The sequence below is a fragment of the Mus musculus genome, chromosome 18 (genome assembly GCF_000001635.26).
Source record: "Mus musculus strain C57BL/6J chromosome 18, GRCm38.p6 C57BL/6J".
NCBI lineage: Eukaryota > Metazoa > Chordata > Mammalia > Rodentia > Muridae > Mus > Mus musculus.
Window position 1 is genome coordinate 34598611 of NC_000084.6, and position 12502 is coordinate 34611112.

At 42.4% G+C, this 12502-nt stretch overlaps 1 protein-coding gene across 10 annotated transcripts in view; it reads right to left on the minus strand.

Moving 5' to 3' along the window:
* The window catches only part of Brd8 (bromodomain containing 8), a 26253-nt gene continuing 13751 nt past the window's right edge, over positions 1 to 12502 (minus strand). Inside the window, exons 9-23 of one of the 10 annotated variants that reach the window (XR_003952545.1) lie at positions 11800 to 12018; positions 11195 to 11339; positions 9808 to 10017; positions 9165 to 9445; positions 8429 to 8881; positions 8065 to 8158; positions 7810 to 7856; positions 7318 to 7376; positions 6864 to 7078; positions 6221 to 6313; positions 5988 to 6056; positions 5097 to 5274; positions 4062 to 4166; positions 3593 to 3637; positions 1 to 1631 (exon numbers count right to left, since the gene is read on the minus strand). Coding sequence is in view for 7 of the 10 variants with exons in the window: in NM_001361136.1 (NP_001348065.1) it covers positions 3524 to 3637; positions 4062 to 4166; positions 5097 to 5274; positions 5988 to 6056; positions 6221 to 6313; positions 6864 to 7078; positions 7810 to 7856; positions 8065 to 8158; positions 8429 to 8881; positions 9165 to 9445; positions 9808 to 10017; positions 11195 to 11339; positions 11800 to 12018 (2223 nt within the window). In the remaining 3 variants the exon portion in view is untranslated. Of the gene's footprint in view, positions 1632 to 2564; positions 3638 to 4061; positions 4167 to 5096; positions 5275 to 5987; positions 6057 to 6220; positions 6314 to 6863; positions 7079 to 7317; positions 7377 to 7809; positions 7857 to 8064; positions 8159 to 8428; positions 8882 to 9164; positions 9446 to 9807; positions 10018 to 11194; positions 11340 to 11799; positions 12019 to 12502 lie in introns of those variants that run through there. The other 9 variants (NM_030147.3, XR_003952546.1, XM_006526355.4 and 6 more) reach the window with 9 other exon arrangements.

The window sequence follows — 12502 nt, forward strand, 5'->3', positions numbered from 1 at the left end:
TTTCACTGCTGAATCAAATTTTTATTTAGTAACAGAAGTTAGAACTGAGGACATATTAACACATTACATTTGTGTGCACACATACATGTACATATATATGAGAATGCACATGCCACAATGCGTGGAGGTCAGAACACACCTTGCAGGAGTCAGTTCTTTCCTCCCACCACGTGGGTTTCAGAGATCAGACTCAGATGGTCAGGCATGTTAGCAGGCGTCTGAACCCACTGAGAACTCCATGCAGGCCCCACTAATAGATTGTTTTGAGACAATGTCTCCCTCTGTAGCCCAGGCTAGCTTCAAACTGTCAGTTATCCTCTTGCCTCGGTTTTCAGTGTTGGAATTACTGGTATGTGTTTCCATGGGATTTCTTTCTCCCAGCACTGGCAATTGACAAGGAAACTAGCCAAAAGCTGTACCATTATTCTACCAAAAACATTCCCAGCCCCAAACATCACAACCCTCAAAGAGTAACCTTTACACAAATGTAATAGTAAATTTTGTTTGTTTTTTTTTTTAAGCACTCTTGGCCTAGCGTGCTACACACACCTGTAAAACCAAGCTACTGGGAAAGTTCAAATTGAAAGATTTTGAGCTGTAGGCTAGCATTATCAAAAAAGGGAGACTCCACCTCAAAATAACCAAACTAACACTGTACACTAGTTCTACCTATAGAGAGGTTGACAGCATCGGCAAGGACTGACCTGTCTGCTACATTTGCCCGTGGTCTAATCCCTAAGAAATATAACCAGATCTTAAAACCCTTAGTATTTCCCAAACATTCAAGAAATGCCCAGTAAAATAGTCAAATTGTCCTTTTTACACAATCAAGTCCTTTAAAAACACTAATTACTACTTTGGTCTTGGTTACTTACCTCCTCTCAGTCATAGCAGGCAGTCTATGGGACTACTCAGCTCTAACCATTGTATCCCATACACACTCAGTTATCATGGTAAAGAAAACACATCTCGGGGCTGGTGAGATGGCTCAGTGGGTAAGAGCACCCGACTGTTCTTCCGAAGGTCCAGGGTTCATATCCCAGCAACCACATGGTGGCTCACAACCATCCGTAACAAGATCTGACTCCCTCTTCTGGTGTGTCTGAAGATAGCTACAGTGTACTTACTATAATAATAAATAAAGTCTTTAAAAAAAAAAAAAAAAAAAAAAAAGAAAACACATCTCAAACACAAAGGACACACCAAAGGCCAGAGTTTTCCTTCTGATTGTTATATATACACACTTCACAGGTTTATTATTATTATTATTTAAAAAATCTGTACACTTCACAAGACAGTACAAATTAGCTACAATCTGCTAGTTACACATTAGGGCATTAACAGAGCCCATGATTTCTGCCCTAAAACAGGCATCTGTGCTACTCCAACTCTCTGAAAAGAGATTTTCTCAACTCATGTCATTTGGCCCAGGCACCTCCTCTTCTGTAATTCCACTTCTGGACTCCCTGCTTCTCAGCCTTTTGACTAAGATCAAGTGTGGAACTGAGCCCACAAGCCCAAGCTAAAGTATCTTGCTTATTTCTATTTCAGGCTCAGCTCAAAGAGGGCATTCACTTCTTCATCTTCATATCTGCTTCAATGGCACAGCGGCGTCCCCTGGTTCCCCCATCCTAGACAACATCAAAGAAAGGAAGAACACATGAGTGAGTTGCTTACATGGTAAGAGATGAGGTACAGCAGGAATGCTGGGAACTTGATTTCTTGGGGCAAAGAATCTGCAGAGAATACCGGAGGGATGAGGTGGAAGGGATTTCCTGTTCTCCCACAGAGTAGCTAAAAGAAGACCTGGTATTTTGTGAGTGATACTGTAAGACAGTGTTGTCTTCATGTCCTCAAAATCCACCTGGTGCCCCACAGAATGACTACCAGTCATCCCACCCGGGCGGGCTCAATTGTGTGAAAAGAAATAGTAGAGAAAATGAAAGGTGGGATAGGCAGAAAGGGCAGTGGATAGTGAGGTGCTTGGCTAACATACCTGTCCAGTTGTTGGTCCCTATAAGAAAGGCCTTTCCTGCAGACTGACCCTGGCACTAGTTCCCTAGCACCTCCTGACAGTTGTTTTCCATGACATCAGGACAATCAGGCTTCATTCCATCTGCTGCTCTCTCCCTGTAGCCCAGATCCTTCCTCTTGTGCAAAACTCTGCTGTCTTCGATAGATACAAGATCCTATTAACCAGCCTTGCAATAGCCAGCCACTCGAATGAGGATCCAGTCACTGTTGCAGGCCAATAAGAAAGAACAGAGATCACGGTGTTCTTCTGCCCGTGGTACAGCTCTACAGGCAAGATGAACTAGTGAACACTTTTGCTGGACCAGACCAGTTTTGCATTTCTAATATGCAAGGATTAAAAAATTTTAGAACACAAGTTGCCAATAGCCAACAGTAAGAATAGAAATAACACCTTGCATTTGTGTAAGATTTTAATTTGTTTTCAAGTTAGTTTCATAACTTATTTTACCCTCACAACATCCCTGTGAGGTAGGCTGGACAGGTATCTCAATCTTACTCTTTTTTTTTCAATTATTCTTTTTTTTTGTTTTAAAGACTTGTTTTCATTTTATATGTACGAATGTTTGGCCTACATGTGTATATGTGCACCACAAGTGTACAGTGCCTGTGAGGGCCAGAAAAGGGCCTTGGATTCCTTAAAACTGGAATTACAGGCAGTTGTAAGCCACCAGGTGGTTGTTGGAAACCCAACCCAGATCTTCTCAGAGCAGCAAGCGTTCTTAACTGCTGGGTCACCTCTCTAGTATTCCCACATGTTTTCTTTTGAGACAAGGTCTTACTCTGTGTACTACGTATGCATTGATTCTGCAGGCAATTCTCCTGCCTTTCAACTCATAGTTACTTCTATCACATAGATGGAAAATTAAGGCTCTCAAAGGTTATCCAGTGATCGTAGAACCATAGTTTTTGAGCAAGGTCTTTCCCTCACTTCATTGCTCTACCATGAACAAGGTCAGTCTTTTAACTCATGGAATAAACAAACAAAAGCCTTGGGGCTAGATCTATTGTGTTTATCTATAATCCATAAGCTATTATTGTATCTGGTGGTCACTATTATTGTATGTGGCATATGTATGGGAGCACACATGCCATGGTGCACATGTGGAGTTCAGAGGACACCTCTGTGGAGCATTCTTCTTCTACCTTCAGTGGGGTACTGGGAATCAAACTCAGGTCAGCAGACTACCATGGCAAGTGCCTGTACCCACTGTATCATCTCACCTGCCCTTGCTGCTCTGAGCTGTCTTCCATTGTAAGTTAAGAATTGGTAAAAAGTGGAAGCAAGAAATGAGGAGCAGGTGCATCCTAGGTCTTTACCCCAAGAATATTTCATAGTCCAATCCAGTGATCTTGAAAGTTGCCCCTCCCAACCCCGCCACACTCACACAAGCAAAGAGACCAGAATGCAGAAGACAAAGAGTTTCCTATTCAATGGATAAAAAAAGAACTTCAAGACATTGCCACAGTCTGCATGTTGGATTTCCCTCTGTCACCCAGGCCCAGCAGGAGCTGAGAATCTTTCTGGCAACATCACCACTTGCAGCCATTCAATACTTACAAAGAGAGAGAGAAGGAAGGCAGGAGAGCCCATGGGGACACTGTCCTGTTAGAGGACAAACAAATACTGATCAGGTTCCACAGAAACTCTCAGCCACAAGTATCCCAAACCTCAGGACAGAGACAAAAGCACCATACACACAAAACAAAGACAAAATTTTAAAACTCAAGAACAAGAGGAAAGAGATCCCACAGCCATCTAGCCGTATCTAGCAGCCAACTGCTGTGAACTAATCTATCCCCAACCCCGACAGCACTCTCCCGGAGGGTTAATAATTCACTCACTGGGCTCTAACTATCTCCCATGGAACTGGTACTTTCAGTCACAGCAGCTTTCTTCAACAGTTAGACAGAAGCAAGCCATCGCCATTCTAACATCCATGCAGATACCACTGGCTTACAGAAGGTTAGCAGTATTAGAGTAACTTAAGGTTCTCTGGATGTTTTGAACTTTATTTTGGTCTGCTCACCTTCTCTGAAGCATCTTGTTTTCGGGTAGAGTCTCTCCCCCGGAGACTTTTAGCACTGATTCCAGACTCAGATGTTTGCATAATCAACTGTGTGGCCAAGAATTGCTGTAGGGAGAAGAAAAACGGGAGGCCATAAAGATCCAATCCAGTAGGAAAGAACTAACATACTTCACATTTTATAAACAGAACTTATTCAATTCTTTTTGGCTTACTAAAAGGCTAATTTCTAGCTATTCCTAAAGAACTTAGAAGTGAAAAGAAGCTTTAAAATAAGCCAAAGAGCCTTCAGCAATTAAAGTCACATGGCAAACTTAACAAAGATACACTACTGCTTCCAGATCAACATCACAAAGGGTGTGCAGTGTTATAACTGTAAGATTGAAGTAGACTACTTGTGATAACTAGGGGTTATAAAGTCTTGGTTGAATACATGTGCCACAGTATTTTATGTAACTAATAACACTAGCCCTTTATACATTGATCTGAAAACTTCCAATGGGGCTAGGGATACAGTTTAGATGGACAGTGCTGGTCCAGCAGACATGAAGCCCTGGGCTTGACTCTAACGTCGTCCGTCAGCTGGGTGTGTGGAGGGTGTGACGTAGCTCACAGGCACCAGATTTGTGACCTGTGAAGCACTGGTTTATTAGATTCTTGCCAACAAGAACAACAGCAACAACAAAAACCTTCAAAAACGGAATTCATTTGCCCAAGAAAAATACAATTTTTTAAAAGACGTTTATTTTATGTATATCTTCAGGCACACCATAAGAGGGCATCAGATCTCATTACAGATAGTTGTGAATCACCATGTGGTTGCTGGGAATTGAAATCAGGACATGTGTAATAGCAGTCAGTGCTCTTAACCACTGAGCCATCTCTCCAGCCCAAAAAGATAGAATTTGTATCATAATTCTTCCATCAAACCAATCAAATCTATAAAACTTCAGTAAGAAATAAAAATATTTACCAATGAACTCATCAATTCTTCTCTGCATTTCATCCCTACTGAAACAAAAATGAGCATCAATGTACCTGGATCTGTTCCAAGACATCTCTCTGCATCTCTACTGCCATGTGATAGACATCATGGTCTGAGCTATTGTACATAACAGCATTCTGAAACATCAGCATGATGTCACGCTGAAACTCAGCTGTGCTTCGGATCAGTCCATTTTCAATGTTTTTCTTTATAGTTGACAAATCCATAGGCCTAAATAAATAAATAAATAATAAAGGGGTAAGTGGCCACGGAGGAGGATTCACTTGGATTCCCAAGCACAGTATTACTATACAGTCCTGTTCATAGATACCTTCAGTATCAGCTACCAAGATTTAAAAGCTAACCCATTATCCCAGAGCTTATACTCAACTCCCCAAAAAGCCAATCTGCATAATAGGCATCAAGAAAAACAATGATAGGTGCTCATTCTTTTACACTATTAATGACAACACAGTCACTGCAATATAAGCCTTTAACAATCACAGCACTGGGCCGGTGGTGGTGGCGCACGCTTTTAATCCCAGCACTTGGGAGGCAGAGGCAGGCAGATTTCTGAGTTTGAGGCCAGCCTGGTCAACAAAGTGAGTTCCAGGACAGCCAGAGCTACACAGAGAAACCCTGTCTCGGAAAAACAAAACAAAACAAAACAAAAACAAACAAACAAAAACCAAAACAACAATCTCAGCACTGGGGAGGCAGAAGCAGAAATTACTCACTTTCTGTGAGTTTGAGGCTAGCTTGGTCTATAGAGAGTTCCAGGTCAACCAGGGCTATATATAATGAAACCCTGTCTCAAAACAAAACACCACCACCAACAACAAAAAAAGCAAAACAAAAAACCCACCCTTGCTTTAAATAAGGCAAAAATTCACTTAAATCAACACAAATTTTAAGTCAGGTGTGATAGTTGAATGATGGCTTACCTCTGTACAATGCTATGGTAACCAGGAGCTATGTCATCTGTAACAGGTTGCAGGAACACATTGGCATACCTGTCCAAAAAGAATAGGTTTATTATTTATTCCCCAGAAGCAAAAGGAGAGAATTTTCTTCACGTAGTAGAAGGTACTAAGAATCAACATTAACATAAGCTGTCTCACAGCTTACTCGAATAATTTCCTAAGCCTACAGTGAGGAGCTGGTAATACCTACTCACCTATGATTTGCTGCAGCCCTCCATACAAGCATGATGGCTTTCTTCCATATTTTCTGAGCCTGAATTGCTTCTTGATCTTCACTGCACACGGAACTGAAATAGATACAAGAGTGCTACTAAGTGGGGGCTGGTGAGATGGCTCTGCGGTTAAGAGCACTGACTGCTCTTCCAAAGGTCCCAAGTTCAAATCCCAGCAACCACATGATGGCTCACAACCATCCGTAACGAGATTTGACGCCCTCTTCTAGTGTGTCTGAAGACAACTACAGTGTACTTACATATAATAGATCTTAAAAAAAAAAAAAAAAGTACTACTAAGCATAAGGAAAAAAAAAATCCTGTTTCTCTTCAACTATTTGTTTCAAGCCAAGAAAGGGAAGGCAAATACAATGTGGCTCTATAGTAGAATGCTAGCCTACCACTCAAAAAGTCCTGGGTTCAGTCAGTGTATGTACACACACACACACACACACACACACACACACACACACACACACACGGTGGGGTGTAGGGGTATGTCTGTAATTCAAGATCATCCAAAATTACATAGTCTGAGTTGACCACCAGCCTGGAGTACATGAGCCCACCTAAAAATGAGAAGGAAAAAAAAAAAAAAAAAGGAGGAGGAATCACAGATACTCACAACTGGGAGGAGGCAGGGCTGCTTGGGATGGAGTCTGCCAGAGTGTGTGACTGCAGTGTGGCGTTATGTATACTAAAGCCATCATCACTCTCACTCACAGGGGGCTCATTATCCATCTCAGACAAATAGCCTTCTCCTTGATCCTCTTCCTTAGGCTCCTCTAGGCTAGCTGCTTCACTGACTCCATCTTCTTCCTCATCGTCACCTGGGGCATCCTTAGATACAGTGTGCATCAGTCAGCAAATGCAAGCAAAGCTACCTAGTAAGGCATTACTAAATGACATCTGTTTGGGGTTAGATCAGCCCTAGAAACCGCCTCACACTGATGTTTGGCTGAGCCCTCTATCACTTATACTTCCCTCTACTTTACTGACTAAGACATAACTTAGAACCTGGACAAAGAATAAAGCCCAGGATCTTTTTGAAAGGAAGGAAAAAAAAAAAAGCTACTTACTTAAGACTAAGCTAAGAGGCGTTCCTTCTTTCCCCTTGCTCTTGAAAGGAACTCTGACCCTGGATACAAAGTTACCAAAAATAGTTTTATTTCATGTCTTTGCTAATGGAGCAAGCTCACCTCACATTATTTTAAATCCCTGTTACTACTACTTTTGTAATTCTAAATAACACCAGATAATTCTCTTTTGATAGTCTAAACTGTAACCTGACTCCTCTGTGATCTTCCAAGTTACTCTGAATGGATGCAAGCTTCTTTGTCCATTACAGACAGAAGGACTGCGTGATCTTCACAACTCTCCCAGGGGAAGCACATACTGCTTTGTACTCCCACTAGGTCAGAATGTCCACTACAGCTTTCCCTCACCTAGCTCCTTACTGCTTTACAAGACAAAGATAGGAATTTAGGAATTTACTAAAATTCATTGTTAAAGGAAGTACTGTGGGAAAATCTGATCACATGGCAAGAAGAATAAAGAAAAGTCTGAAATACCTTTATCTGGCTTCCAAAAATAGTCCCTGATTCTTCTTTCAATGAGTCTGCAGAGGAGAGAGAGACTGCCTGAAGATTGTGCACCTCAGCCTTCCCCTTCCTACGGAGCACGACTCTTCCCTGCAGCTAGCTAGCTCTCCTTTCTTTTCAGGCTGGCCTGTCCTACCTCCTCTACTTGCCCACAACCCACAATCCCTGAGAAGTCAGTCAAGAATTCAAATTAGATACAGTTCAAACGTCCTGTCCGTTATTTACCTGACATTTCAAACTTGTGTTGAGTCTCTGCCTCTAAAGGATCTTCAATAAGATTTGAGCCATGTGATGGAGACAACATGCTCTCAGGGGATGCCTGAAGACCAAAAAAGAGTCAGTGCCCTAGTTACTGACAAACTGTTCTAGCTCCCACAATTCTATTCTCCAGTGTCAATGAGACCATAGAAGAAACCCCGATGGTTACTCGATTCATGTTTTAATGCTCACTGCAGAAGGACAGATAGCAGTGGTCACAGCCTGTGGCTTTGGATATGTGCAACAAGTCAGAACTCAGGAATTCACGCACCTGAGCTCTTCTCGCCTAAGTCCCAGCCCTCCTCCTTCCGAGCCCAACTGTGTTCAATACCTCTGTCTTCACAGCTGAAAGTGGCCTCTCATCGCCTTTCCCACTGGAACCATCTGCCTCACCAATGTCTCCAGCTGCAGAACTTCTAGGTTCTTCATCTGAGTCTTGACTCCTGAGTTCTGGTGGCTCCATACTTGGAACTGGACCAACTCCAGCTACTATCTCAGCCCCAGACATGCCTGGCTCTGGCTCTGTGGGTTCCACCTTAATCTCAACACCGGAATCCCTGATGTCCACCAGGTCATGGAGCCCTTTGTTTTCTGATTCCTCGAAGTCTAGCCTCTCTTGTTTGACTGTCATCTCTGGTGCTGGCAGAGGTACTGGCTTGTCGCGCTCCTGCTGGATAGGGTGCTCCCAGGGGCCAGGCAGGGACTGAGGGTCATCATTCTCTTCACAGAACGATAACGCCGCTTCTACCGCTGCCACATCCAGCACTTCAGGGTGATCATCCACCTGTCCCACAACACACAAACTGTTGAGCACACAGGGAAAGCCCAGGTCCCTCAGGTTACCAGTTCAGAGTTAGATGCTACAGCTGCTCGCTATTACCATTTAGTGGGAACCACAAGTGCAGACACTTGTGCTATGCAGACAAGTAAGAGAGATGAAAAGGAAGATCAGTTTAGCAGAGTACAAAGCTGAAAACGGGCAAAAGTAGAATTAAATAAGTCTAAGTCAGAGACAGGAAAAAGGGTGTAAGCCTAGGAGACTTTTTAGGATTTTGCTACACAGTTACCTTGTCCTCAATGATGGCAATGATGTCTCCAACTGTTTCAAAGTCCAACTCTTCACCTGTGTAAGACACAGCAATATCCATCTTCTCCGCTAGATCCAAGTCTTCCTTCCCATCTATGCTTGGAGCCTTTGATCCACCAGGAGCCTCTGCTACCCCTGAGCGGAAACACTCTTCTTTGATGGAATTAATGATCATGGAGATTTCATTGCTATCCATGGAAACAGTCACAGTATGTGGATCCCCCACAGCTTCCAGGGGTACACAGGGCTCAGGCTGGCTCACTGATGAACAAAAAGAAAAAGCAACTCAGAAGCTTATCCAGTATTAAGTGACCACCCTGAGATCACACCAGAACTGTAGACACTTAAGGTCAAAAACTTATTGCTGACCATGCTTTCTTCTCCCTCGTTTTATTTATAAAGTAAAGTGAGAATACAGTCTCAAGCCTGCTTATGTTATTGCACTTAACTTGCCCCACCCAACTCACAAACACACACCCACTTCCATCCTTGTAGTCCTAAGGGTAAAGATGGTCCAAGTCTATGGAGAACAGAAGTCTCTAGGTGGGAGATCATGGTCTTGGCCACCCTTCTCTATCTAAGGTTTGGTCCTGTGGCGCTCAGGGCGTGGGTCAGGGACGCACCTGGAGCTCCACTTTCAGAAGTGGAGACAGCCGCAGCAGAGGATGGTGCTGGCAGCGCGGGCATCATGACAATGGTAGCCTGGGACACAGACTCTACAGGGGGTGGCACAAGCTTAACTGGCGGCTCACTGGCAACAGTAGTGAAGGAAGGAAGAGGAGTGGTGAACTGTGTGGGCCCAGCTTCTAAAAGCCGGGAAAGAGTGGGAGCACCTGACAAAGAAGTACACAAAGTGAGGGAAGACAGCACACGAATGAACAAGAGGCTACAGCCACGCTAGGACTTAAGACTATGTTACAGTTTCAAAGAACAAAAGTGAGTTCTGTGTTGAATAAGCTACCACCTACACCCCTCCTTTCTTTAACCTCACCTAAGATCTTCCAGATAGGAACAACCTAAGTACCAGATTATACACTGTATATATTAAAACTGGGTGGTCATTTCCTCTGAAGAAAAATAAGCAGTCATTGACAATAAAAATGACTGCTATGACAGGCAAGAGGCTAAGGAAGGAGTAGAGTTCAATGGCTACAGAGCAAAATCCTGGGCAGCTCGAGGTGTACATCAAGACCCTGTTCCAAAAACCAAAACCAAAACCAAAACCAAAACCAACCAACCAACCAAACAAACAAACAAAAAAAAAGAAAAGAAAAAAGAAAAAGGGAGGAAAAACCCCTTCTACTTCTGAGATTTAGTACACGTGTACCACCCAAGTTCAAAATATTAATCAAATACCAATCTCTAATATTTATATGGTATTACTATTTTTGCTCTACATTTTGTTATTTAATTTTTAGCACATCCCTGTGAAGTATATATTAATAAAAAAGGAAACTAAGGCTCAATAGTTAAGATGCCTCTCCAAGGTAACAAAACCAATAAATGTTGTTGATCTGAGGTTCAAACTAGGTTTTTGGTTCTAAATCTCTTACCCTTACTTTATAATCACCAGGGTCTCTAGCATCTTTCCATAAATCTGCAAGCACTAATATATTGCAAACATTAATAAAATAGGAAACAGTCTCAATAGTTACCTATTCAAAGTCACAAGATCAAATAGTATGCAAGACATGAGATTCAAGCCCAAATCTCCAGTTGTAAATTTCTTTTCCTATTTCCTAGTCTCATGGCTCTCTGGCATCTTTTCACATTTTACAAGACAGAGAAATACCTTCACTACTAACTTTACTGTTTCTTTGATCATTATCTACACTGCGGTAAATTAGAGCTATCAGTATTTTACATATGCAATGGATCAATAATCTCAAACAGGACATTGTTTAATAGAAAACTATCTCCAAAGCAAAGTCTAAAAACTGTAATTGGGCCTGAAATACAAGATGACTATATTCTTTCTAATAAACATGAAAGGGACGACCAGCAACTTACCTGAGGCAGCCGGGGAGGCCGCCACAGCACTGGTTGTTGGCTGTATCTCCCCACCATGTATCATGGGAAGAACCCCTCCTACCTCCAAGAGAACCCCTGTGCTGTTCAGATGGCCAGGGGGTACAGGCATTTCACTCTCATTCACCTACGGGGAAGAACAGAGGTGAAGGCTATTCTCAAGCTCTTTAACTACCACTTTCCCCCAAAACAAAACCACACTCCAGTAGTCAACAAAACTTCTTGAAACTAAAACCTAGTATCCACAGAAAATAATTCAAGATAGAAGGGAAATTCTAAACTACAATATTCGGAACTTAAGTGTCAAGAGTTCTCTAGGGGAAGAAAACCACAATAACTATCGTTCAGACACCTTAGGATCCAAGGATCCTAATGTATTGTTTTTTTTTTAAGTTAACCTTTAACTAGGACATTTTTTCCCTGTTTTTTTTTTTTCTTTCATTTTTTTCCTTCCTTCCTTCCTTTCTTTCTTTCTTTTTTTTTTGGTTGCTGGCTTTTTTTCCCCCAAGTCTTATTTTAGGGCCCAGGCATTCCCTTCCAAGTACTAAATCACCACAGCTCTCAAACACCCACAGAAGTCTCCATACCAGTCTGGGGCTAGTAGGCAGGAGGCTGCCCTTCTTCAAGAGCTCTGACAGCAGAGGGGAGGGGGGTGGAGTTGCTTTCTGTCCAAGCATCTTTTTCTGGGGTGAATCATCTGTTATTGGGGTCATGGGGGCTTCTAAGGGTGCAGAGCCTGGAGGAAGGGTGTCAGGAATCCCAGGAAACGAGGTGACTGGGGTACTCGGCAAAGTCCCAGGGGTTACCTAAGAGACAACAGAGAACCTTTATCTGACTTTTCAAACTATGGAAGGTTCCCTCCTAATCTGGATGGGTTAGTGTGTCTATTATTTTATTAGTTCTGAATGGAAATAACCAGAAGCCATCTACACTTCCTTCCCATAGTATTTTCTCTTCCACTCACTCTAACCCACAACCCAATCATTCTGTCCAAGCTGCTATTTTCTAACTCCTTAAACACTATGACTATTATATTTATAAAGAAATGGTCTCTTTCTTCAGCAGTAATTTTATAAGACTAAATACATTGACAAATAATTCACACAGTCTTTTACCTATCCCTCAACAAGTCAGAATCCTCAACACTTTTTGGTCCATCCTTACAGCAGAAGAGTGTGTAAGAAACTGAGTCTTCAGTGCTTAGACCAAGAGTTGCTTCTAGGCAAAAAGTGTGGTTTCCTATTATTCAGCTCTCTGCTGGCTTATTGTCCCTTTGCAAATCAATTTCGA